Raw genomic sequence first — 27,720 nt, 5'->3', positions numbered from 1 at the left:
TAGCTTATAGGGTAGATGAGCTAGGAGAATTGCTGTGTCCTCTGAAGTCAAGGGCTCACTGTAGGAGGAGAGCAAGAGATTTAGCTGCTGTAAACAGAGCACAAAGAAATTACCTTTTTTTGGACGTGCACATGACTGCAGCTATATATATACAGAGATGAAGCCAGGACAATTATTTTTTGTCTCTATCTACTTTGAGCTGATAAATGGCTTTTTACAGATTTTTTTAAAAGACCACTGGAACCTCCGTCTGCAGGATGGAAAGAATTGATAATGCACTGACTCTCAGGAGAAGAAGTAGCTTTCTACAAGAGATGTTAACAGACATTAGCAAAACAGGATTTAGTCTTTTAAACTGTTTTTACAGCTGACCTGATGTCCTACACATGATCTTGCAGGTCTTTCCAGTGCTCTAATCCCTTGAAGGTGAAGTTGCCTAGTCATAAAAGAGACCATGTAATGTAATAGTTCAAGTCATATGCTCTTATTTCAATATCAACTCATGTTTATCAGTTTGAGTATTAATACTTGGCAATTTCTGATGAAGAAGCATTAGTGTCTAATTAGTGTCCCAAATAAAATCAATTCAGTGAGAGGAGGTTGTTGCTGACTGAGGTGAAAAGGGCTGTGTGTGCACTACTGTCTACCATAGGCACCAGAAAACCCTGCTGCAGTGTCTAGTTGCTACTGTAATTACTGTAGAGACAGATGATGTCACTGCTAGAGGGCAAATTGAAGAGCTTCATGCCATCAACTTTATTCATATCAAAGCAGAAGTGTTTTAAAATCTGTTCTTACTGAAGCAACAAATCTGAACATTTACTATTGTTTGGAAATTCTAGAGGTACACAAAGCTCCATTGTTTTTCAATAAGATAAAATGGCAAATGTTGAATTGTTTCTTTAAAGTACTTTATTGCAGTGCCACAAGTTGCTTGGAGACAAGATATTTTCTAATCACAAACAGTCTGCAGATTATACTAAGCAAATTGTAAATATGGCTGAAAAAATAAAAAAAAAGCTTTAAACTTGTCTACATGTACAACCTTTTACTCCACTGGAGAAATTTTACTTGATTTAAACACAGCAAGACAAAACATCTTTCCTATAAGTGAGATTCAGGGCCTACGTTACTAAGTTATTACATCTTTTATGTACCCTCATTAATTCTGAAGTTACATCATCTGAACCTGTCATTACATTCTCTGTGACTTGTGCTCACTGGATCCTTTCTAAAAGTGCATATGCATTTTCAAGTATGACTATCTAATAACAGAAAGGTGTTCCTACAATAAAACTCCTTCCTGACAGCTCTGCTGCAATAAGAATTGCCTTATATTTTGAAATTCCTTGTTACAGCTTAGGCTTGGGCAGCATAAACCATACAAGATGTCTCAGGCACTTCACATTTTACTTGCTGTCTGAATCTACTTCTTTTTGTAAGACGCAGTCTTGGAAAAACATGTCCCATTCTGCTTCTTGAGGAGTGCAATCAACTCATTTTCTAATATTTCAAAACTGGTTCTTACTGCACTTTATCAGTCGATACATCTTCATTTGTCAAGCATCTGACTTCCTCTAATAAAAAACCATAATTTATCCTTAAGTGGGTTCCAGCAGCATTATGGCTGTGGTAATGTAGAGCTCAGTATCAGGTAACCACTGACTGTATACATATATATATATATATACATACATACATACAGGAGCATGGGTTTTGCAGTTTGTTCTGAACTTTTCTCCATCTTGAGTACACTTCTAATAGTAACCAAGCCAACTCAGGCTTGTTTCCTAGAGCTGCTTTAATACTTTTGACTGCAATATAGATATTCCTTCAAGTTTTTGCATGAGGATCAAAATGACTACTTACAATCTGAAGCTTGTACATCTAAACCATCTGATTTAGGGACAGTCTTTCATCTTTTTGACTGCTTTGCAACCTGTTATACAATAAAAATCCTGAACATGTAAGACTCAAATTCACCAGCTGATTATGATATTTCCTAAAATAGATAAAATATAAAATGGATACTACTAAAAGCTTTTTACTGAGTGAGAAATAATTTTCAAAAGTTAGACACTTCAGTAGCTAAAGTTATTACAAGAAATGCAATATTTGGGAAGTGCTATATTCCCACAAGCATTTGTTATTCTGGCTTATGCTATTTAATATATTATATTTAATATCACTATATATAATTATATCACTTTTCAGCTGCAATATTGAGGGCTGATCTCTAGATCACTATCTCCGTGATAGCTTACTGAGGCTTCTGGGCTCCACGTTGCAACCTACAGAATGTGAGTGAAAGTCAGTTCAGACACAATGTATTCACATTGCTGTGATGCTATGTCTGAGTTAAGCAGCTCCATCCCTCAGCTTTCTCTCTTTCTGAATCTCAGCAGGACACATTAGCTTCAGCACATTATGGGCTGACCCTGCTGCTGCCAGCTGTTTGTATGGTTGTCTTGATTTTTCAAGAGACTTCTCCAAGGTATTGTAATTCACAGTATCCTCTGCAGGACTACAGGATGAAAAAGTCTTGATTCAGTCTTGAAACATATGACAATAAGTAGCATTTTATACAGCAATATTAGTGCTTATTATGCATATAGTTTGTGACACTCAAGAACAGTTACAGAAACATATTCGCTGACATTAGCAGCTCACAATATAAACAAAATATGTTGCAGAGAAGTGATCAACATACAAAAAGCAGAATCATTGTTTTTTTTACATTTACTGTACATCTTGCTAACATAGAGGATTGTGAACAGAGAAACGAGTTAAAGGAGTTATTGTGATTTAAAATAAAAGATGATGAGGAGAGTGATAGCTTGAGGAATTATTCTAAGAGTGGCTCAAAGAAACACAGAACAAAGGATCATTCATGACTGGGAGCTCAGAAAAATAGGAAAACAATGTGGCAACAGAAAATAGATTTTGATATATTTACTTATTCATATTATTGAAGTTACAGACATTGACCAAGAGCCTGTTGCACTAAGCTTCTTGCTTGATGTCTGGATATGTGACAGAGATTATCCCAGTTCTACTAATTTCAGTTAGAGCTATAGAGATGTAAAAGAAAAGATGTAAAGAGCAGGCTAAAGACTTTTATTAGCTGAAGGCCAAGGTCAAAACTCATGCATAAATTTGCATTAATAAGTGCAGGAACAATATGTCCAAATGTTGGTATGAGTCCTTTTCATACAGTAATTGCAACTTCTGCTCATTAAAACTGTTTTCCTGTGCATCAACAAAATAGCCATTTATAGGAAGTAAGGTAAATATTACAGAATGCAGTTTTGAAGCAAGACCTGTTGAGCAGCAGAGGGCTAAATGGTAATTGGCAGTGTGAAAAAAAAGCATAGGCATTCCTTCACCCCACTGGTTAATGTAAAATTGATTAATAGTAGTACTAGTAGAATAAAGATATAAATTGGAATAATTCCATCCATCCAGTAATTCCTAAAATAATGTATTTCTACAGTATTTCTTGCTGCAGATGTGTAGAATTTTAGGAGCTGGGCCACAGATACCTCAGCTGTTCAGGTTTATTGAATATGCTTTGGAGATGATTTTGACCAGAGCAAACTGATGGATATCAACCACATCAACCTTGATGTCCAGCTGCTCTCACTTTTACTTCTTTACCTCTGCTTTAAATGTCTTGGTAGTTGTTTCTGCTCCTGCAGCGTCCATAATGATAAAGGAGGTAGAGCAGTACAAGGTTAAAAACAGACAACAAGCCAACAGCAACATTAAATCCAATAAAAATATCTGTGAAGAACAAAAAATAAATTAAAAGGGAGTTAATGAAAGACATATATGTATACCATTTTCTATGCAAAGCTAACAGTCTAATTACATATATGTACAATGGAAATATTTCTGGCAAGATTTCATTTACTGACATGAAACATAAGAACGTATACTTCAGTCCTAGAAATTTATAGATTGCTTTCTGTGCATAGGTAAATCTTACTCCCATGTTTCCATAGGGCAGGAGGGCCTATGTGTAGTTAATGAAAAAAAGAAAAATAGTTTCATCAGGGATCTGCAAAATGGTGAATATATGCAGGATAGGGGAAATAATGGGACTATTGAAAAGTAACATATATTGCCTTGCTCTTCTCCTCCCTGCCAGAAATAATATTCAGGCAGGAAGAGGTTATCAGCTCTCAGCTGTTAGTAGATCATAGATCAGCTGCACTCAGTACAACTGCAGAAATACAAATGCACAAATCTTACCATGCATTTGCAGGCCATTTTTGCTTTGCATTTGCAGAAAGTCTGATGTATCCAACATGAACAGGACCCTTGTATAACACCCACATTCACACTACTCTTAGACATCTTTAACAAGTAGAGATCTAGTTTTGACCATGGCCTTTAGGCAGCATCTTTTGTGAATATGCTAATTTAACTTCTACTGACATTCCTAGTCCATAGTATATCTGGTCCAGTCTTAAAGGGAAATCTATAAACTGTGTGAAAGGTACAAAGTTTGAATCCACTGATAAAATATCTGCCTCCATGTCTTATGTGGAAAATACAGAACTGTTACACTACCTTTCATTTTGTCTTTCTTCCCACATTCTTTTGACCAGTTTTCTGTAATCATAGGAGAAACTAGTTCAGCAAACTTCTCAAGTGGACAAGAAGAGGTGCACCCTGGCAAAGTGAGGAGATAAGGATCCTTTGAAGTGTCGTTCCGATAATGCATTTCGATGCTATATTGCCTGATGAACAATATTGAAAAGTTTTTTAAATAGAAGGTTTCTTAAATAGAAGGTTTCCTACTTTGACACAGCATGTTGGAAATAGGCTCTAACATTCTACTCTATAACCTGTTCTCCAAGAGTGGAGGCTTTGTGAAAGACATCTGCAAAGCCCACTTTGCCAAAGCTGGTTATTTAACTGCACGGATCAGCAGTCAGCTGAAAAGGTCTTCTTGCAGGCTCCTTGAATGGCACCAGCACTGGGCTCTTCTAAGTCAGCTGGCTTACTGTGAGAGTTATGTCTTGGAAATGTTTGTGCTATCATATGAAGAATCAGAAAAATTTATTTTACCATTTTCTTCCCTCTCATAAGGCTTGTTTTACCTCTTCTTCCTGTCTTTCAAAGCATACATGCACATACAGAAAATGTAATTTTCCCTAGTTTTAATATGACTTTGTGCCTATGGGCTGTTAGTGAAGTATCTATTTAAATCAAAACTGTATCTTCTCATAATATTTGAGAGAAAATGGTTTTGGGAAAGAGGGTAGCAAATTCTAAACACTCTTTCTTGCATCAGTAAAAAGATACTTGCCCATTGCTTTCTTGGTAGAGTTCAAAAAACTGGCAAGCAGCATATGGTGGCAGTTTTCCATTGAAAATATTGAGAGCAATCTGGAGGGCCCCAACTGTGGTGTCATGCTGTTGGAGGAAAAAAAAAAATCCATCCTTTACAGTAAATTAATTCAACTACCATTCATCCAGAGTTATGAGACAAGAGTAGAGAGGGAGTGGAAATCGAGATAGACAAAAAACCTGTGACCATAAAAATGTGTTCAGTATATTCACCATTGGAAAAACATGTTAACTGATTACTACAGACAGCAGGAGGCATTTCCTAAGAGTTACTGCAGTATGTGTCTTACACCATCTGGCAGGATTTTGGAGACAGATACTGAGGGAAAGCAAGAAATGGTTAGAGTAATTAATCTAGTTTTTCAGCCCATTTTCTCCTTTTCTTCCTTTGGTAGTGTCTTTTGCTCCAAGGTCAGATTAGGGCAGTGTACAGTAGTATCATCTAGGGCATTTCAAGTGAAGGTACAAGTACTTCTTTTCAGGTAATATACCAAAAAAATAGTTGTGTGCAAAGACTATTCTCCTTTCTTACACTTCAGAATCTTTTCTATTGTTCCTTCTATTTGGATTCATACAACAAAATCTCAGTTTGGCTTCTATTTTTATGGGATCTATTACCCACCCACATATAGTATCTCTATTTACCCATTATCCCTGTTTTTGTAGGGATCGTAGCAAGAGGATCTGAAGGCAGAAGTCCAAACACTTTGGAGCATAAATTTTGCAAGCATCTTTAGGTGTATATATATATTTGCTAAGCCTATTTATATTATAGTCTAGCAGCTATGTTTTAATTACTATTCAGGTTCTAGAATCTTATAGGCTGATCAGTTTCAAAAATAACAGTATACTTGCACTCACAGTATTAAAGTAGAAGTTAAAAATCTGGATGTACTGCTCTTTCCTCTTCAAAAAGGACATGATAGTACTAGAAGGAAAGATATCATGTAGGAAGGACAGTGACAAAGATTTGAGGTATCAAGTAGTTTCTATAGGAGAAAAGATTAAATAGGGTAAGGCTCTGTCTTGGAAAAGGAAATATGGAAGAGGAGTGATAGAAAATAGTAAATTCACTAGAGACCCAGAAAATGTGACTAAAAGAGGGAGTCCTTTTTTTCTTTAACACACAAGTCATTGTCACAGGATGTTGCAGACTCCAAAAGAATAAATTAATTTAAGAAGTAATTAGGCAAGTTGATGGAAGACGGTCTGTCAAGAGATACTAAACACAGGGACAAAGTCTATTTCAGCAAGTCCCTAAGACACAGATTGCTGGAAGGTTTTATCGCTCTCTGCTAGCTTTATTTTTATATTCATCCCTGCTTTTGGCCCTTGTTAGAGACAGACTAATGAATGAGCTAAGCGGACCTTGGCCTGATGAAAGTGGCCCTCTTCACCTTCTAAAATAAATAAAATAATAATAGTAGTAATAAAAAAGAACCCACAGAGGAGAGGTTTGGAGGCACAGCTGAAATTCTGCTGTGTGTTTTTTGAACACTTCAGGAAAATGCAACTAATAGAAACTGCACCTTTAGGTTGTAGGAATAATGAATGATAAAATATATAATTTTCTTTGCCAAATATACTTTAACTAAAACTGAGGTGAGATTCATGCCTATACTTTGTTCTTGTACTCATTGGTATTTAGTTTGTTAGCTTAATTAAACTGTAGTATATTATTCTTTCATTTAACTTACTTTACTGGTAAAATCAAAGCAAGATTTATGAAAGATGGAAATACTCACTGCAGAGTAGACCTCCATTTTTGTTGGTTTTGAAGAATTTGCAGCTTGTTTAATACTGTTTAAAATAATATTCACAAGGACACCTTAAAAAGATGGGGAAAAAGGAAGTGGAAAATGAAGGTATAATGTTTGAATGGAAACAAAAAAGACAAAATATTGTAAGTATCAAATATAAGACATCTACTCAGGCCTCATACTAATTTTTTAGTTTACTACAATTCAGTAACTACAGAGAAGATATTACAGAGGAGAAATATATGATTCATCATCCAGGTCCAGTGAAGAGGCAGGATTCACAGGAAATCGTCTAGAACCATCCTGAGAACTGGTGGTAATGACACTTCCAGTTCTGTTATGCTGAGATCTCTCCATTCATTTTTGGGTTTTTTTGTAGTGTTGGAATAATAACAACTGTGCTGGTATCTTCCTCTCTACAAGCCAAAGAAGAAATATTTTAACTATTTACTGCCAACATGTTACACATTATTGATTCTTTGTTTTTTCCAAAGCTCTTTTGTACTTCTCCAGCCCAAATGTATTCTAAAGCCAATGGGTAAGAGCAGCAGAATTTCCCTGAAGCACAGTTTATATCAGTCTAAGGAAAGAGGATGTAACTGGTATGCCAGTGAACATTAAGTAGTCCTGACCATGTGATATGGGCATCTGCCAGCTAATAGGATTTACTGCAGATTGGAGCCTGTAATTACTATATATTTGATCCAGTGGTGTGTATGCCTAGGTGATGGATCTGCTAATAATTCTTTACCTAGATCTAGGCTACACAGTAGGTGCATTAGAAAGTCTAGCCTCAAATGTTCCAGCCTACAAATAATCAACCTCAATTGTTTTGATTTCCTGCTCATGGATACCTGGGGATCATATGATAAATTCAATATGTGTCCTGAAGTAGTGTCAGAATGTGCAGCAAAGTCTATGTGTCCCAGTTTTGGAGCTAAACAGTAGTTCCCAGTTCTTGTAGTTCTTGCAGTATAGACATAACTGGAATCTCTCAGCTTCTATTCTGATCAGACTATTTTGGAGCAGCTTTATATCACTTACAGAGCTACAAATGTGTTTTGCCACAATGTATAACCAGTACATCAAAGGGAAAAAAACAACAGTAAACAATTAGAAGAAATGCTGGAGAAACAACTTAATCTATCCTACTACAAGATAAGTATGATCATAACCACAAGGGCCTGATTTATTCCCTTCATTTTCTATAATATTTCTAAAAAGTCCTAATCCCTTAAAAAATCTGGAAAACCTGAAGATATTGATTTTTACACCTTGTTGCAGTATTTTATCCATGCAAGTGCCAATGTTCAGAACATATTTGAATACTTAATATGGCATCCAATGTCAATAGCTCAAATCAAAGGTTTATTTGAATAATTTTGCATCAGTAAAGTGACAGGATGTTGAATTATCTCCTCCTTTCCTAGTGCTATGCATTTTTTTATTTACCTCCTTGTAGTCGTGATTTCTCTTCTGTTTTATAAACCCCAAATAATGAGAGTAAGGACAATTCTGCCAGTTTTTCCATCTTTTTGATTACATCTGCAGTGGCCCATACAGGGAGAGTGTAATTGTGAATACCCTAGTGATAAAGGAAAACAAAAGAATGTTTATAATTCACTGGTTTCCATCATCTTATCATCTATCCTCACTCTACTTAGTTTAGACTTTCTGAGGCTGTCCTGCAATTCTCTGCACAGTATGGTTTTATTCCAGAGCAGGCCCTGAAACACATTTTGTGGGAATGGGGATTGGCCTGAAGTGAGTGAATGCACAGAGCAAAAGCACCTGAATGAAGGACATTCCTTGTAGGTATAATGTGTTCTTGCTGTACGTGTTTTTGGTGGGAAATATTGCAGACATATGTCTTCTTCTCTTCCTTTCTCTGGGTCTTCAGGTTATAAATATCTAATTTTTCCTGCCTTCCATACAGTTGTCCACATACCAGTTCTACCACTGGGCAGCTAGAGACAAATTTCATTCTTCAATCATTTGACAGTGACAGTGTCTTATCATGTTTAATTACCTCAGTTTGTAGAGGATTTGTTCAAAATCCTTCATTCACTGCTGGTAGTGACTGGGGCCAAATTATCCCATGGGAGTCAGTTTGGGCTTTTTTTAACTGATAGCTCTGTCTCAAAAATTTTTAACTGATAGATATTTCATGATCTCTCATGTTCAAAATCTTAACTATTTTGATGTTTACCTGTTAATAGTTTAAAGCTAATAATTTCATTTTCTGTTAAAAATCACAAATCTATTATAGCCAATATGCTAAATAATTCTATTGGAAATAGCATATTGGGAAAGGGAAAAAGGGAATAATGGGAATGGTAACAGTTCTTCAAACACAAAATGGAAGTGACAGTCTCCCAAGCTTATAGACTATGTTTTTCAGTTATTGTTTACCAAAGCACTAAAATATAACTTAGATTCAAATTTAAAAAAAAAAAAAAAAAAAAGGAAAAAAAAATGTAGGAGACAATACAACTCATTCCTGTGAAAACAAATTGCCATGGTTTAATTGAAATCCAAAGCTGGAATTATATTCCTCCCCAGCATCTATTGATTTATTATTACCTCACAATGTAGAGTATCATATGTATTCCAGAGCTGGAAATTGTCCAGTATTTTAAGGTGATTTAGTTCAAGCCCTGTGTTAACTGCCATTGTTTGTAAAAAATCCTGTGGGGGAAAAAATGAAGAGTATACCACAAATGCTCAATACATATGGAACATACATGCAGATAGATTCACTAACATCCAGCCTTTTCCACAGAATTTTCAGTGTCACGGAATAAGCTGAATTTGAGGGGACCCATAAGGATCGTTGAGTCCAACTCCTGTCCCTGCACATCACATTCCTAAGAATCACACCATGTGCCTGAGATCGTTGTCCAAATGTTTCTTGAATTCTGTCAGGCTGGTGCTGCAACCGCTTCCCTGGGGAGCCTGTTCAATGCCTGACCACCCTCTGGGTGAAGAATCTTTCTCTAGTATCTGCCTCTAATATCTATTGCATCCACAATATTGCCTTGTGGATGCAATAATCTGGTCAGAGAGAGAGGAAGCTAGATAAGCTTTCCCATGAATTGGTCTGGGAAACTTTAGGGACCTGGAGGGAAAGAATTGTAAACAATCTGCACTTGGTGTTTTGTAATAAGCTGTTTTGCCCATAAGGTTGTTCACAAATGGGTGTCTTGTTAATTAGTCAATCATGTGAAATGTATTGATTAAACGACCAATCAGGTCCACCTATATCAGACTTGTGTATAAAATAAATGGTTTCAGAAAAGTTGGGGCTTTTGCTACTTTGCCTTCTGATCTGACTCTGTGTCATCTCTGACCCAATAGTGACATAACCTAAACAGGGATTTAATTTTTTCAATTTGTTTTTGCATTTTAACAAAAGGAAAAAAATGCAATTCTGTAACTTCTACAACTTAGTTACCTTCCTTTTTCTCACATCTTGGGTTTGTTTCTCTTACCATATATGGTTGTATTCTACTTTGAAATTCTTTTGATGTTTGTGTTTCATGCTGAAGCTCATCAAAACGAGGACAGTTGCGCAGAGGAAAGTTCAGCCTCTGAAACATGAAAATAAAAAGTTAGAATAGTTCTAAAATTATCAACACCCCTCTGTTTGTTTATGTTGCTGAGATTAATGGTGTAATATTTTTTAGGCAGATTCATGGTTGTGCTAGACTTACTCAATAATTTTTTGTTTGGGTACCTTAATCATGAATTTAGTTAAAATAGGTGATAGACTGTGATAACTTGACTTTTCAATGGCTACTTGTTTCTGTGATAGATAGATTTCCCTCAATTTAACTGATTTTGGCAAAAAGAAATGGCACATGTCTGTCAAGGGATTGCTCTGAGCAATGGGTCAGGGTCCATGATCAGAAATTTAAAAAAGCTACAATTTCCCTCTCATTTTCTGCATTTCCCCAGATGTAACTTAACTCCACCTGGTACTGGAACATTAATTGCTTCTCCATCTACACATCCATGTCTCGTCACTTTGGAGATAACCAGTGGATTATGTAAGCATTTTAAATAGCACTTAATAGACAGAACTTGAAACAAGAGTGACAAATTGTTCTCCTGAAATATCAAAAAGCTATGGGCCTAAGGGCTCTGCTCTTCTTTAGGGAAATGGTTCACTTTTAATTACTCCAAGTGTGTGCATTATGAGGTCACATGATAGTACATATTTGATCTGAGCAACATGTAAATACATGCATCCTTCAAACCCTGAGCTCTGGCAAATATGGTTTATATCAATTGCAGAATGACAAATGATCCCTGATATAGCACAAAATGTCAGTGAAAAGCCATGGTGAGCAAAACAACCTTGTGCTGGTTCAGCACTTTATGTCACATCACTAGAGCATTTTTGACGCAGCATGAATATTATCCTATAACATTAACAGACTGCACTTCCAGCATGTTTCTAGTGGGACATTGGCAGCAACAACCCACTGACCCTAGCCCACTTTCACTTGGATAGGTTTCCAGGGGTGCAATTTTTCTGTAATAGCAGCACACTGGAAGAAGAAAGCTCAGAGTTGCAATATGAAACTGGGGAATGTTGTTTAATTACACAATAACAAATGTTTCTCTTGCCCTATGTCTTAATTATCTCTCTCTAGGTGTTATTAATAAAGCCACTCTCTTTGACTTCATTAAGTAGTACTCAGTACTGTTGCCTGTCAAGTTTGATAGACTCAGTGGCTTAAAAATAAACTGTGATTATGGTTTTTTTACAGGACTGTACCTGGCTTCAGTTTCCCACTTTCTGTTGCTTGGGGCTTGAAAATGCCTTCAAACCTCAGCTTGGTTTAACAGAGAAACAATTTTTTTTCCAGGTGGTTTGCATTATAAAGGCATTTTTTGTTGCTGCAGAGGTGTGTTTGAGAGAAACATCAATACTCACTCCTGAAGCAGCCACAGAAGTGATGAGGCACTAGAGACTCTTAAAAATGAGCTTACCTTCCTCAAACAGGTTATTTCATTGCATTGTGGTTCTCCTAAGGGCTTTGAGGTATTATATGGCCAAAACTCTAACCACTTTGATGTTTTGCTTGTCTTCTGGTGAAAGGACTTCCTCTGGTGTCTCGTATTTAAATAACAATGACAGTGTTCTTTTCTGTTTAGGAACAAGGTTAAGTTTCTGGCTGAATCACACTTGCCTAATCCAGTTTGTGGGAACCCTTTCTCTCTGTTCCTGTTTTCAAGCATGGTCTACAAGAATGGAGCAACATCAAAGGGAGAGAGGTGTGGCAGCCCCCTGATGAGTGAGCCCATCATCTGATGTTGGTGACAGGCAGTTATGTAATAGGGGGTTTGTACAAATTTTCTTAAAGTCTGTCCTCAAAGTCAGAAGTAAATGAGGCTTACACTCACAAGCTTTTTATCCTTGTTGGCCACACTGTTCCTTACACAGTCCTGTCACAAGAGTAAGTGAAATGAAAATCTAAATCTGAGTCAGCCAGAGAAAGGTACATGAAGTAAAACTTCTACAGGTCCTATTATTCAGGTAGGTCTACTCTGAAAGAGAAGTGCTGGAGTTTCATTAAATGTTTCTATAGCACTGAGCGTAAAAGAGCTCTTGTCTGTAATTAGAATGTCTAAGTGCTACCAGAATAGGAAGGTAATAATTTTGAGGTCATTACAGTGGCTGGTAGAAATTCAATTCCTTGAATAAACTATGGAAAAAACTTGCCAAAGAGTTGAGTGGTGATCTGCCTAGTTGAGTGGTGTTTAGAAAAGCACTTGTTTCCTGTAAAGATTTAGGACAACTTCCCTAGAATACTGTCCAAAAGTGTTCTGGCAGAGGAAATAACCTTGTAGTGTTCAGGTATTCTGCAACTATGGAAAGAATATTTTCATGTAGCTATTACAGTTGACTTATGATATACTTGTCAGCCAGTAGCTGCATTTGATATTTTCTATTATATTGAACTCAAAAAGCTTAAAAAATGTTTTTTAGCTATTTTCCTTTTTTCTGTTCTTTTGCTTCTGTGAAAGATTAAGGCTTTATAGAATGCTTCTAGCCAGTACTCACCTGCTCTGCTGTTTTTTGAAAAATGTGGACTGGAATGGGTTGCCAGAGAAGCTCAGGGTTCCAAATTTGGCTGCTAGTTGGTGGAAAGAGGCCAGAAAGATATGACTGGGCACTCATAATGGTGCGATCATAATCTGTACTTTGGATGTAAAACTGAAAATAGAATGGCAAAGAATTAAAGATAAAATGGAGACTATAAAATATTGGGGAAATTTTACCTGACTTGTCAATACTGACTTTTTGTTTTCAGTTTTATATTTTTGCATAAAGTCAAAACAGTGAAACTGTAACTCAGCTTTCCTGGGCCCTACTTCAGTTTCACAAATAGAATTTCCAAGGCATCTTTTAATTTGGAATCTAACCCTTAGACTGAACTGAAAGAATAAGAAAGCATGATTTCAAAGAAGGATGTTTTCTATCTTTTGAAATTCAGAGGGACATTGATACATGTAGACGTGTAGACATGGGGACATGATTTAGTGGTGGAAAGGTTAACAGTTGGACTTGAAATTCATAAAGGTCTTTTCCCACCTAGCACTCAATAACATAAACTTCTTTTGGAGGCATAGCAAAGGTCTTCCATACCTTCCCATAATGCATGACTCCTAAACAGACCAAAATGGTAGAGGTATTTTCCCCACAATGGGTCTGTACTGTATGATAAGCACATCCAAACAGTTCTTAGACCTCTGTTACAGGAGGAAGTATGTAAGCATGGCCCATCACATGACAGGATAGGCATTTATCTTTCAACAGACTAAAACAATAATGGTTACTGTATAAATTCCCAACTCATTCATCATGGAGCTGTTCAGTTTGGGAAAATTAGGTTGTGAAAGATTCAAACAGAATGTAAGAGCTTAAAATTAGACTTTATTCTGTTTTTTTTACCTTGACATAAGTCTGACTTTCAAAAATGTTCTTCTATTGCCTAATTTCTCCATTAATGAAATGAGTATGAAAATGTGCTTTTATAAGTCCATAGTTCTGCTATGCCAGAGAAACCTGCTGCTGATAGATCTACTCTATACCTCTTTCCGGTTGTATGTGCTGTTCAAGAAGTTGGAATATCGTTTCCTCATGTACTGTCCAAGTTCAAATAGCTGCTGCATTCCAGTCTGTAAGACAAGCATATGGGTGACTATTAGATTAAGGTGACTTTTAATGTAAAAGTGTCTTTTTTTTTTTTTCTTCAGCAATCAACTTTTAAGTGATCATTAACTGTTTGTATAATGTACTGTTATTGTGGTTTAAACCCAGCTGGCAACTGAACACCACACAACTGTTCTCTCACTCATGCCTGGTGAAACTGGGGAGAGAATCAGAAAAGTAAAAGTGGGAAAACTCCAGGGCTTGAAGACAGTTTGATATGGAAAGCAAAAGCCACACATGCCAGCAGAGCATAACAAGGAATTTATTCACCACTTCCCATGAACAGGAAGGTGTAAAGCCTCCAGGAAAGCAGGGCTCCATCCCAATTTCTTGGGAAAACAAACGACATCGAGCTGAATGTCTGCCCCTTCCTCTTTCTCCACCCATTTTTATATGCTGAGCTTGGCATCATATGTTACAGTAAACCTTTTTTGTCAGTGGAGACTTGCTATCCCAGCTGTGTCCCCTCCCTACTTCTTGTGCAGCCTCAGACAAACTACACTACTCAGGCTAGTACAAGAGGCAGAAAAGCCTTTGAATCTGTTAGCCTTGCTCAGGAGTAACAAAAACCTCCCTGCATTATCAGCACCATTTTCAGTGCAAATCTGAAACAGCCCCATACCAGCTCTCAGCCAAAACCAGAACAACTGTGTATGTTGCAGTTGATCTAGAATTTTTAATAGAAGTGTTCACTTATATCTATGAAGAAATGATATGTTCTGAAATGGCTAAGATTGCAACATCTGCTACAGAAAGGCAATGCTCCTGATTCTGTACAAATACTATTTTCACAAAGCTGTAGATCTGTAGACAGCAATCAACATTGTCCTTTATAATGTATGTCATTTAGTGACAGCTGAGAGAGGATGACTGACAGCCTAGTATTTATCATTGTCATTGCTGTTATTTTTTCATCCTTATAAATTTGTAGCTTATATTTCATGCTTTAAGTAGCATTCTTCCCTCTTTGCCTTCATGTGCCTGCAGTTGTCTTATGTTGCACACCATCTTTTCTGTTATTTATTTCTAAAGCCTGAGCTGAACTTTTTAGCTTCTACCTGTCAGAGAAATACATTCCTACTACTGTTGCTAAAAAGATAGCAAAATAGCAAAAAGCTCTCAAAAAAGTCAATGCCAAAGCTGGAACATCCTAGTACATAAGCTAGTAATAAGATAGTAATGCATTGTTTCAGTGTGTAAATTTTACAGATCTTTCAAGCTCCCTTCAAACATTAAACACTGAACTATCTCTGTTTCATACTTCTGCACCATGACAAAATGTTATTAGGAAATGCATTGGCTTCCTTTTGCTCCAGAGCTTCATATATCAAATACAGTCAAAGAGCTTAGGCTTGATGTTAAAATGCCTGAGCAACAAGTATGCTCCATGCATCCTAGTGAAACTGTGGATTGCAAGCGGCATTTTTACAAGACACATTGTCCCCAGAAGCAACCTTCTCCTGCAAGTCTTCTCTTGTTTTGTGAATTAGTGGTTGTCAGTCCAATGATGAGCTGTGGACTCGTCACTTGACTTGGTGGGCAAGTGTCATGTCTTTTCCCTGTCACAGAGCTCAGTACTTAATGGTCATTAGAACTTCATCAATGATAACAGTACAGTGTTTAAACTTGCCATTTGTTTGAAAGCAGACACACTATCAAGAAGTTGTTGCTTTTAGGAAGGTAATAATAAAACTATGATGAACAAGATTTCAATTTTAGAATAGCTAAACAAATAACATTGCAAAAGTGTTTATGAATTACTGGTATTGGTATTTGCTAATAGCAACTATCAGCACCTGAGATTTGCTTATGCTTTTGAGAGACACACACAAAAAATATCTTCCCACTTCCTCTTTTAATAGCATTTTTAAGTTCTTCTAAGAAAGTTGACATACCTTGGTGAGCTGTCCAAATCCCTGGGGCCATTCACTTTCTTTGTGTAGATCAGTTGGAAAGTTCACAATTGGTGTTCGGTCACCGTGTCGGAAAAGCTGGACAATGTAAGCAATAAAAACCCCTTTAGTTAATTGTTTTTTATCTAACTAGAAGTCAAGCATGCATTATACTTCCAGCGTCATTTTTCAAATGAATGTATTGGAGAGTCTGCAGAAACCTGGTCAAGTAGGATCTGAATATAGAAATTAAGTGGGCATAAGCCTGATGATTCTTCCTCCTTGGACATTAAATTAATCACCCAAGATGTTAATGTTGGGATTGTGTTCACAGCTAGGCACCTAGACAGGAAATATGACTGAATTTTGGAAACCCAGTGTTTCTAGATATGAAACCAGTTACTGATGTGCTTAGATTAGGATTTAATTACTTTGTCATAGACACTTGAAAGTTTTTGGTAACTGTTTTTTCATAGCAGTATCTTTTAAAGTAATTCGATATACATATGGATCTTATGCTCAGATTCTCAATCATCCTAAAATATAAAGATGGAAGAATATAAACTTTTACATTGTTATCTTAATTAATACTTACTTTATTAATACTTTTACGTCTATCAAATTCAGTGAGAGTGAAGTTTGGTTGCTTTCCTATCCTGGACACTCCAGCATAGTAAGTATTAGTGTGATGCATTCAATCATATTATTTTTAATCAGGAAAATTAAACCTTTTTGTATTTTTATTCCAGCATACAAAGGAAATTACAGCCCTAGATTAAATGGTTCTGAAAAACTGAATTATCCCCTCCAAGCATATGCTGTGTGAGCTTAGAAAAATTAAACCCACAGAAGTTTCACATGAAAGGAAATGCTGGAATACAAATTCACAGGGCTTCAGACAACCTTCCAGGATGCTGACCCAAATTATCGGAAAAGTTACCCTTGCTTATCTATGTTCCCATCACCAACTTCATCCCTGATTTAGCACAAGAAAATGACTATGCAGCATCCTGGTATATTTGTTAATAAAATGACATTTATGCCCTAATACCTCAGTGGTACACAACTTGTTTATAATTAATACTCTCCATTGCCTCATTAAGCCACATCATTCTTGCCCAGACATCAGAGAGGGTTGTACACGCTAGTTTGCCACTCCCACTGGGAGGTGTTTCACGTTTATATTTTTCAAAGTAAACACCAGCGATGTGACTTAATGTTTTAATTACAACACACACCCTTTCCATTAGCCTAATGCACACAAACCTCTGCTAGAGCAGGTACTTCAGAGATGGAAAATGCTGTCCATTAAAGGCAAATATAATTGGATTTCTGCCTCTGTTCACTTTCTACCATAAACAACAAAGTTTGCTAGAGTATAAGTTACCATTAGAACATGTAGAAGACTGCGTATTATGTTTTTTGTTTTGCTAGTTGAATTTCACTATGTGACCAACCTTAAATGAATATTTTGCAGCAAATCAAGGAGGGTTTTCACCTTCATCATCAAATTTGTTGTTTGGGGTTTTTTTTTCATTATCTGTGCAATTTTTAATCCTATTTTAATCTCTTTTCTTATAATTTGGAATCTCAGTTGGTTCTTTATAACAATTTCTCCGTGCACCTCTAATGAACAGGAGACTAAGTAAAGAGCTAGATTGTCTGGTGGCTGATTCAGTTGAGTGCAAGAAAAACCAGTGAGAAGGACTTTTGTACTACTGCTCATTTCCTTATACTGATGTACATAGGTGTCAGATAGGATTAATTAGTTTTTCTGGACAAGCTGGTACATGTGTCAAGAATGAAGGTTAAATTGACAATTACAACATAGCTGCATCCTTTCTTGTTAAATTATCCAGCTTCACAGAAAAGCATTTTTCTGGATAATTGACAATTGTTCAGACTGACTGACATGTTTAAATGACTAATTTTTATGTATATTTTAGGTAATACATAACACTAGATCAACACTTGGTCATAAATATGCCCTTTTAATTAGAGAAAAATTACCGACAGCATGTCAGATTTTAAATACTGGTTTGTGATGTTTTATGTTCAATGTGCAACATAACCCTGAGCACGTCACAATGGTCACTGTCTCAACAGTCAACCCCTAACAGCTTTCAGTAAGCCAGAACAGAGTAGCATTTTATCTGAATAGAGGTTAGTGTGCAAAAATATCAACATCAAAAGATATAATGAATATATGAGCAGGAGATACAAAGAAAAATATTTTATTTCTTTGTAACCTTAAAAAATTAAAGGGGTGAAGGTGTGCTCTTCTAAAAAGAAGTCTAATTTCTTTAAGTCCACACAAAATAGGAAATAATAATTAAGCTCCTGTTCATATTTCTGCACCTTCATTGCACAGTGTCACATAAATATGATATGAACACTAAGCTGGAAGCAGCAAGAAGGAAACAAACATTTTAAAAAGCAGAACCCCATTTTTAGGAATTGAAGGACAAAGCTTCTTAGCCAAGTGTTTTTGTATGTGCTCAAACCTCCTTGATACTTCTGAAAATGACCTTGCTTCAGCTGCAAATGAAGCAATGACCGTATGAGCAACCACTTAACCTGAAAGTCTAACTTGTTCACTCGCAGCTACATCTTAGGAGATTTTTTCTAAAATTTCAAACTATGTTTTTCATTAAAACATCTGATAGGAAAAGAAAGTGTATCCCTACAGACCTTACTCATCAGTATGTGTTCCTCAACACTCATAATTCCTACTTTTTAAAAAATGAGTTGATTCTTCAAATTAATTTCAAAAAATGTGTGCTGCAGCATTTATTACTTCTGGCCTACAAATTGCTTTCCTGACCTTTCAGAGACACAGAACATGGCAGAATGAGAAAAGAGGAGCAAGGAAGCATCAAAAAAAGTGAAAAAGACACCAGAAATCAAGAAGGAAGGGATGGTAAGGGGAATGTACAGAAGAAGAGCAAAACAGATCTGTTTGGTGTATTAATTTCTGCACTCCTTTTGAATTGCTTCACCTCAGTTCTCAGAAGCAGTAGGTGAATAATTTAAAAATTCATTGCCCTCTCCTTCCACTCTGATACAGCTTGAATCTGATTTCAGATTGTGCCTGGGTTCATTCATTCACTCTTGGTAACTTTGTGAGCATGATCACTTCATAAGGAAATGGTCACATGGCTCAGACTTTGGCCAGCATTTGCTTCCATTGTTGTCAGGTGAAAAATCGTATTGGACACAAACTGGTGCAGGGGAGAGGGTGCACTGAGAATATGGCATGTGTAGCATACACATGCATATATATCATTTTCATTTAGAAATGCCATGAATTACAGTGAAGTATCTGTCTCTGAGTGAGTCTCTTGCAGACACTTTTATTGACAGATTTCACTTTAAACAAAAAGATTTCTTACTTTGAAGCCAGCAGTAGGAAGGAAGAAACAAAAGTGAAGTGAAACCATCATGCTGCCAGTTCAGGGAAACCAGATGTAGAAATACCCAGCATGTTTAGTCAAGGTTTCTGATGGCTTGGCTTGATTAGAAAAATCATGCTCAGAGATAACATGCTCAGTCAATGTTTCTTATCCTGAGTTACAAGAAGAAAAACATGATGAATCCACAATGCCTCAGAAACCACACCTCTTTGTATATATGACAGGTGAAATGTGTGTGTGTGTAGTGGCAGAAGGTCCAGGTCAGAATTTCTTTAAACAGAGGCAATAAATCAGTACTTCATTTCTACTTGAGTGCCTGATTGTCCTACATATTTCCTATTTTCTTCTTTCTTTAAAGTTCAAGTTTATGTTTTTAAATTTAAATTCTGCCTTTAATCTTAATTCATTGCACAAGAGTTATTGTAAAAGCTAATGTTTACATGTAAGTAAAGAAATTTAAAAAGCATTTTGACAAATAGGCTTGAATTAGAGCTTTGCAGAGTACAGGGCTTGTGGCCAATAATCAAAACACAGGGAATCAGCACAAAGTTGGAAGTTGTGAGGAGAGAGTGAGACACCTTCCCAGACACAGCACAATTCTAGAAGTGAGAAAAGGCAAACATTTATCTGTGTTTCTTCACCCCTGCAGATGTATTTTATATTGTGCAGTTCCGGTAAGGAAGTTTTAAAAAGTCATTATGACATTTTTCACACTGCAGTAATACTCCCAGGTGAAAACATAGTAACTTACAGGATAGCTGGACAATGGCTATTGAAGTATGTCAGAAAGGTGCCTTTCAGATTTACCTTGACTGCAGCAATGCCCTCATTATATCCCATTATATCAGTGATACATTCTGGGGTCTATTTCTACGCTATACATTTATACTAGCAATTCTATTTCTGTGAAAATTCAATCAGTTCAGAAGGCAAAATTCAATAGAGCATATATAAACCAGGCCTTGAGAAAAAAAATGTATATTGTAATAAGATTAAATCTATTGTAACATTTTATGTGATTGGTCAGCCTAAGCAAAAGTAACAGGATTAAAAGGAAGACATCTTAAATGAAATTTGCCTACTATATAATGTTTGTTGTGACTAGATACCCTAGTGGGTTTTGGGGTTTTTTTTGTTTTTGTTTGTTTGTTTGTTTGTTTGTTTGTTTGTTTGGGTGTTTTTTGGGTTTGTTTTGTTTTGTTTTGTTTTGTTGGGTTTTTTTTTTTTTTTTTTTGGACAAGAAGCCTCTCTCTCCATAATGGTAAACATTTCCAGTAACTTTCTCCAAAATCATTGCTTGTCAAAACACAATAACAGCAATTCAATAAAAATCCCGTTCCTTTTAAGGAGTTAATGCTCCAAGGCTTGATGTCTACCTGTTTTCATCCAGTTGTCCCTGTTGCCATTGAAAAAAGCATGTAAATATATTTCTGTATACAGAATGGTACAGGAATTAGCGTCAGGTCCCTTCTATGTGTGGTGTCTCAGCAGGAGTAGGAACTGGTTTTTCCTGTGCACGCTGGCCTTCCTCCAAGCTGTGCGTGCACAATGCACCCAATGTAGCTATACATGAAGTACTTTATCTAGAGTCAGAAAATATGTTTTGGACACAGTACTTCTGCCTGCACTTCTACCTGCATGCACACATAATGTCTCAAGTAGAGAAAGGCTGAAGAAGAAGATCTTCAATTGCCTGTTTATAAAAGTTCATTCTAATCCCCTCAACTTTGTACAGAAAATATTCCCTTGGACGAACTATTCTTTATCATTATACCTTTTATTTAAAAAAAAAAGAATGAAAAGGACAATGGCTTAACCTTCATAATCCAAAATGCTACATTGAATTAATATCTTTTTTCTAGAGGTATTTGGGAAAGTGACATTGAAGTAGTGTTTAGCTACTATAAAATAAGAAATGGTCCAGCAAAAGAATTATTACAGTCTGTTTTCAGCCTAACTGAAGTTAATAAAACATCTCTCAAATCTCCACTTAAAAATGCCTGTCTATTTAGTTTCTCAGTCTACTGCTGTGACAATTCAGTTATTGTGAAATGGAAAATATTTTGTGTGTTTATGTGTGGTAACTTCTGTAACATGATAAGCTTCAGCTTCCAAGCACAGAAGGGGTAGTCCACAATCACCAGCTCTCACACTATGCCTTGGAGTGTCAGCTAAACTAAGGAAGAATAGGTAACTGTGGACTTTGCATCTCTTAACTGCTCTGCACTATGCATCTACCACAAAGTTATCTTGAAATAACAATTAGGAGATTAGGAGATGAAATAATTAGGAGAATAGGAGATGAAATAATTAGGAGTTTAGGAGATGAAAATTGTAGTAGCTAGAGACATTTTTATCTTTCTTTAGGTGAGGTCTTTAAATTCAGTCAGCAAAAGGGCAGCGGTACTTATTTCTAAGTTTGAAGACAAGCAAAGAAACTGTACACCTTGTCTGATTCAACAGACATGTAATTCTGTCCCTGAATTCCCCACAACAAAACAGAGGACAAATATACTTACTATAACCACAAACTTCAGTTCTCGTGCTGCAGTAGGCTGGTGAAGCAGAATGAGAATCATGTGAAAAGTAAAACACAGGATCCTAGACAAGCTGGGAAGCTGTATCACACCCATCCTGACAGAAGAGGAAAGAAAGACTTAGCAGCTGCAGCAGCTGCTCAGGCTGAACTGCAAGACGTCAGGCTGCACCTTCAGAAGGGGTGGAACTGCCGCTGGTGTATTTCAAATCCAAGAGGAATGTTGTGTGACTACGCAACAAATTGCATCGCCCTTTGTTTTCAAATTACTGTTTACATTCTTTTTAATCAAATCATAATTCAGTTCCTTTTTTTTCCTGTAATATTTTTCTCTTTTGGAGTGTGAGGATGAAGTTAAAATACAAAGGAATTGCTAAGCATTGCTAATGTTTCAACCTACCTGTTGTGTTTTGACTTTTCTGTGCTTGGAACTTTTCCAAACTATACCCACAAGGATGAACCACGAGCCAGGCAATACTGTTTCTCTTTGCTGCTCAACTAGCCCACTTTTCAGCTTCCTTCTCCTCCCTTTTTTTTCCCCTCTTCCACATTATCATTGTAAAATCAGAAAAATTATTTAAAACAACATTTCATGTGGGTTGAAATTGCCAGTCCCTTAGATAAAATACTCCAAAAAATTTTGTGACAAGTATCTTCTTTAAGATCCTTGCTGGGCAGTTATTTGCTCTTCAATTTTTGTGTGTTATTTTTCTTTTCCCTTAGAGTATTCCTATACTTCCCCTTTGGAACTGCTCATGTTGAGATCTTTTTTGGCCTGGAGTCTTTAAGGAATTTCTTGTGGACAAGTCCTGGATCTCACATTTTTATTTTTACTGATTAAAAGCATTCTTTCTTACAGTAGCTCAGTGGCTTTGGGGAGATTGCTCAGCTTGTCTCTGCTGACTTTCTCTCTATAAAATAATGAAGAACAATACCTGTAGAGTCGATTTCATAAGCACTTTTTGAGTAATGAATTAGTTCACAGAGATCTATAAGTAGAGTTCTCTAAATGCTAAAACTTTAGGTCCTTTGTGATTGTCATTCCATTCCTACTGTACCCAAACCTGTCTCAGGGTCTTCTGCTGAGCTCTCTGCAGCAGCATTTTCTGCAACAGGTGCTTCACCATTTACCAGCAATTCCATCTTTAAGGCCCTAAAGCCCCCTAAGCCTCAGGTATCCTCTCCTCTGAGTTGTGTGCATGTCCTTATTTATCCACATTTTCTGATGGATGGGACCAGATGAGAGGAGTATGACAGCTCCCAAACTTTCCTGTCTGTCTTCTCAGTCCATTCCCAGTCTTCAGCAGCTGGACTTCTTTCGTCCTCCACTGTTATGTCCCCACCCTCCTTTTTGATCTCTCCTGGTGTGACTTTTGCCTGTGCAAAAGGTGTATGAGAGTTATCTATACTTCAAAAATATATAATCATTGTCTTTCTGAAAACAAACATAAGCTGATCATCTTCATTATTTGAGAGTGTAAGTCATAAAACAGACTGTGAGAATACTTTAATATGTCTCAAAACTCAAGAATGGATCCCCTACTTTTTTAATCAATATAATACGTGGTTCCAAAGATATTTGGTCAAGAATCACTGTTGGTTCTTGGAATCTTTTCTTATCCTTCTTATGACCTTACCACAAAATTCATAACTGATTCATTTTTATAAGATTTGCTGGTTTATTGTGTTTAATTGATGAATTACTATGGCCACTGTAATCTCACTATTATGGAACCATTTTAATAACTTCACTTTAGGACCTGAACTCAATTTTATTGTCATGAAGAGGGGGATTCTGGATGGCATCATTCAAGAATGTTAAAAAATATTTGACAATGATATTTTATAGCAAATCTTTGCTAATGTCTCTTAAAAATGATATTTCAACACAAGACCAAGGATATGGTAAGTAGTAGTGATTTCTGTGGTTTCACTCTTCCGTTGGCACGTATACTTCGTTAGGGAGAGTATTTTGTGCTCAAAATAATAGGTACCACAACAACTTAAGTAAATGTTTACACATTCCAAAATGGAAAAATATCTCCACTTATGTGCCATACTGGTTAAGATAGAGTCATGTAGGAATCCTGTATGCAATCTGTAAGTATGTTGGTAGTATGTATTCAATTTGGAAATTTCTGTGCATTTCTGGAATTATCTCCATTTCTACTGAGCATTTGGCAAGTATAAACTCAGCATATTCTGCAGTAACTAAATCCTGGCACTTTTCAGGAAAAATTGCTTCAAAATAATAATAATAATTTAAAAAGTCCTTCTTAATCTATTTATGGTTGCTGAAGCATTATAATGCAAGCGAACCTAAACAATTTAAATCACGTTTATATTAATTTGGCTTATTGTCATAAGTTCTAATTATGACATTATGGCATCAAGTAGAATTAAACACAATTATAAATTTTAAGCACACGTACCTATCTTAAAGGCTTGCTGAAGCCTTGATTTCCTTTGAAGTGGCTGGTTGCAAAAGACCCTGTGCTTTATTGTACATGAGGGTTACCTGAGGTAACCACTGCTGCTGGTGGAGCACAACCTACACCTGAAAGGGTGGAAGTCACTGCAGTCAAAGCACCAGGTATGAAACTGCTGCCAGCACTCATGTACCAGGCTGCTCACCTAGGGAAACAGATCAGGTCCTGCTACTGACTGCATGTGCAGATCAGCACTTTTTTGAGCTGAAAAAGGGAAAGAAAATATTTTATTTCAGTAAACGAAGTGAAACATTTTCCAAGCACCATTCTGAAACACATAAACGAGACTGTCTCATAGCCCCGTGTGGGGGTGTTTTCACCGAGTTGTGGGGAGTAAGAAGGGACAAGGGAGTTAATTTGTGACACAGAAAGAATTAACTTATTTGTACTGCTGACAGAACATGAACCTTTATCTTACACTACAAAGAAAAATGTCCTAAGCCCTAAGTTACTAATCTAAGGCAGGTGGGGGGAAGAAAATATCTACTCACTGTCTATTCACTTTGTTCTAATAATTTCTTAGTTGTCCCAAGTTTGCAATATGCACCTGGTTACAGAGCACTCAGAAAAATTCTTATTGATCTTATGAGATTAAGATGTTTGCCTGAGACAAGGGAAACCTAATTTGCAGGTTTTGCAAAAAAAAAAAAAGTGAACAACAAATAAGTAAGAGACAGAAAGCACTATTCCTCTTCTCTTTCCCCTCTGAAACTCTGAAGTTTGGTGGTGATTTTATTTTCTGGAAGAGGTGGAGAAAAATCCTTTTGCAAAAGGAGGGCTTTGAACTTGTGTCTGCCACATCTTGGGTAAGTATTATGAACATCAAAGAAAAAGAAGAAAACCTACTTCTAGTTTATGAAACAAATCTAAATTAATTGATTAATTTGATCAGAGTATGGGTTGTTTTGGGTTTTTCTTCTTGCATTCATTTTTGATAGTCAGTTCAGTAAATAACCCAAAGAGAAACAGAGGTGATGAAATTAATGAAAATGATAGTTCAGGCTGTCCAGTGCCAGCTTTCCCAGGCAGCACAAAATTACTGTTGCTTTTCTGTTGTTCATTCCCCATTTTGCTGACACTGCTTCCACACATGAAAGGAAAAATAGTGATCACAAGTTATTTCCAGCTATATTACAGAATCTATGACTATTCAGGTTATTGAAGCAAGTCTTCTTTAAAATATGACGGTCTGTCTAGGCATTGCTTGTGAAAGAAGAGAGGGAGTTGCATATCCAGGTGATCCTGCTTTTGCAACATATTTTAAAAATAAATTATCTAAATAATTCCAAAGCTAAACTGCATGGGGTTTTTGCTCACTTCTTCTTTAAGAGGAACTGAAATGAACCTGTTTATGACTTCATGCCTGCAAAAGACACTAAGACAAATTTTTCAAATTAAATCAGCTGCTGAAGTTGTAGGAAAACATAATTTAGTGCAGTTTATTATTTATTCACTGACATTCAAATTTATATTCCTACAACAGATCTGGGTTTTATGTTCCAGCCTTTATAAACATTGATGCTTATATTCCCTCTGAGTTAGCAAGGTATAAAGGAAATCTTACTTTCTGTGTTTCTACAGCGATAGTCTTAATAACAAAAAACATTACAAAGAATGTGTGTGATGGGGTTTAGGTTCAACAGGGCTAGGGGGAATAAAATTATTTAGAAATGTCTTAATTTGTAAATTAAATTTGAAATTTATTTTTGCTCAGCAGAAATTAGATTATTCAAGGTATATACACTGGGGCATGTGGCATGGAAGAAGACATTGTCTGAACATGTGACAGAAAAGGGGGAACTTACATTGTTGTACTGTAAGCAGTGACCTCACATAGGATGCACTTCTATAACTGAACTGAAGTGCTGAGGCCAGGGTCTATCCAGGCCCATGATTCCCCAAACCAGACAAATCTCTGGGGTAAAGGGTCTTCATGCAGTTTTGAAAGTTTTGAGTCGTGGATTTGGGTTAGGAAGGAGGGGAGGAACTGGGAACTGGAGACTAAAAAGAATAATGAAGAATGTCTCCGGTCTCTATTACATTTTCTATGTAGGCATTGTCCAGTTCATGAAACTAACAGAAGAGTTACCCTTACCTTTGTTGGGCAAGCATGAAACTTGTCCTTTACAGCTCTTGAGCTTTCACTTCTAAACATCTGGCAAACAAAATGTTAAAAGCAACTCGAGCACCACAATTTGGCACAAGTTCAAAAAAAGAAGAAACGGGAACAGGCTGATAAGAGAAAGTGCCTAGAAATTTGGTTTTGACAGCCAAGGCTACAATCTGTTAGAAGTCTAACACTGGTAAAGATGGAGTCTTGGCTTTTCCTTTCTGTTTGCTTTTGTCTAGCAGGTTTTTTTTAATTACTTCTTAAGAAGGGAGGTGTGATGATCATCAGCATGGTTTTGAGATGAATAACTTAAAGAGCTTGCACTAACTCTCCTGTGAGGGCTGCCAGACCTGGGAAGACTTTCTTCTGGTGTCTATTATGGGACATTAAGGTAATACAGAATAATCAAGCTTGCTCTTCTTTGCATTAAGAAGCAGGTAGAACTGGTAGTCTCATGTTGTCAGAAAACATTTTTACCATTGTTTGGATGTTATGGTAAAAGGGGTTGCATTTTTTTGACTGGAAATCTAACTACAGCTTTCCTGGAGAACTATATTTCCTATGGTGGCTTAAGATGAACAGAAATTGGGACCTGCTGAGAAGAGAATAGGGCATTTACAGTGAGTATTCTGAAATTTAGATTATTTTTGGACAGAAAAGGGATATTTTTATTATTTTGATTCATTTTTATCTTGTGGAGTGGCAGTTATCTGCTTATGCTGTATAGAATATACATTTTAGGTTTAGCATCCATTTTAAAAGCCTGATCTGAGGAAAAGAAACCAGAATGGTGAAATCTTCTGCACCTCAGCTGTTCCTCTAGTTCTGTTTGAAAATATCTGTGTGCAATAAGACTGTTGACAAAAGGTCCTCTCCACTGTGAGAAAACAAACAAATAAAGAGATCCTAGTTCTCCAAGCAAGGACATATCCACTCT

General features: G+C 36.5%; 1 protein-coding gene and 1 long non-coding RNA gene across 6 annotated transcripts in view; one reads left to right on the top strand and one right to left on the bottom strand.

The window, feature by feature from the left end:
• LOC115493710 (uncharacterized) overlaps nt 1-27,720 on the top strand; it is a 79,711-nt gene that overhangs the window by 12,129 nt on the left and 39,862 nt on the right. The window lies entirely within an intron of this gene.
• Nucleotides 895-22,371, bottom strand: LOC100229225 (prostatic acid phosphatase-like). 2 transcript variants are annotated; one of them, XR_012054611.1, is made up of 12 exons: nt 22,168-22,370; nt 16,239-16,334; nt 14,223-14,309; nt 13,192-13,344; nt 10,610-10,708; nt 9,702-9,806; nt 8,571-8,703; nt 7,104-7,186; nt 5,318-5,424; nt 4,576-4,745; nt 1,462-3,783; nt 895-1,420 (listed from the first exon to the last, which is right to left on the bottom strand). XR_012054611.1 is itself a non-coding variant. In XM_072925797.1 (12 exons), the coding sequence occupies exons 1-11, from the start codon at nt 22,279-22,281 to the stop codon at nt 3,665-3,667; spliced, it is 1,266 nt and encodes a 421-aa protein (XP_072781898.1). In that variant the 5' UTR covers nt 22,282-22,371; the 3' UTR covers nt 895-2,524; nt 3,658-3,664. The 2 variants fall into 2 exon arrangements, 1 of the variants encoding a protein (XP_072781898.1); XM_072925797.1 differs by having other exon boundaries at nt 895-2,524; nt 3,658-3,783; nt 22,168-22,371.

Source organism: Taeniopygia guttata, chromosome 2, assembly GCF_048771995.1.
Source record: "Taeniopygia guttata chromosome 2, bTaeGut7.mat, whole genome shotgun sequence".
NCBI lineage: Eukaryota > Metazoa > Chordata > Aves > Passeriformes > Estrildidae > Taeniopygia > Taeniopygia guttata.
Note: the sequence above shows the minus strand (reverse complement) of the source record. Positions and strands in the feature narration are given on the sequence as shown.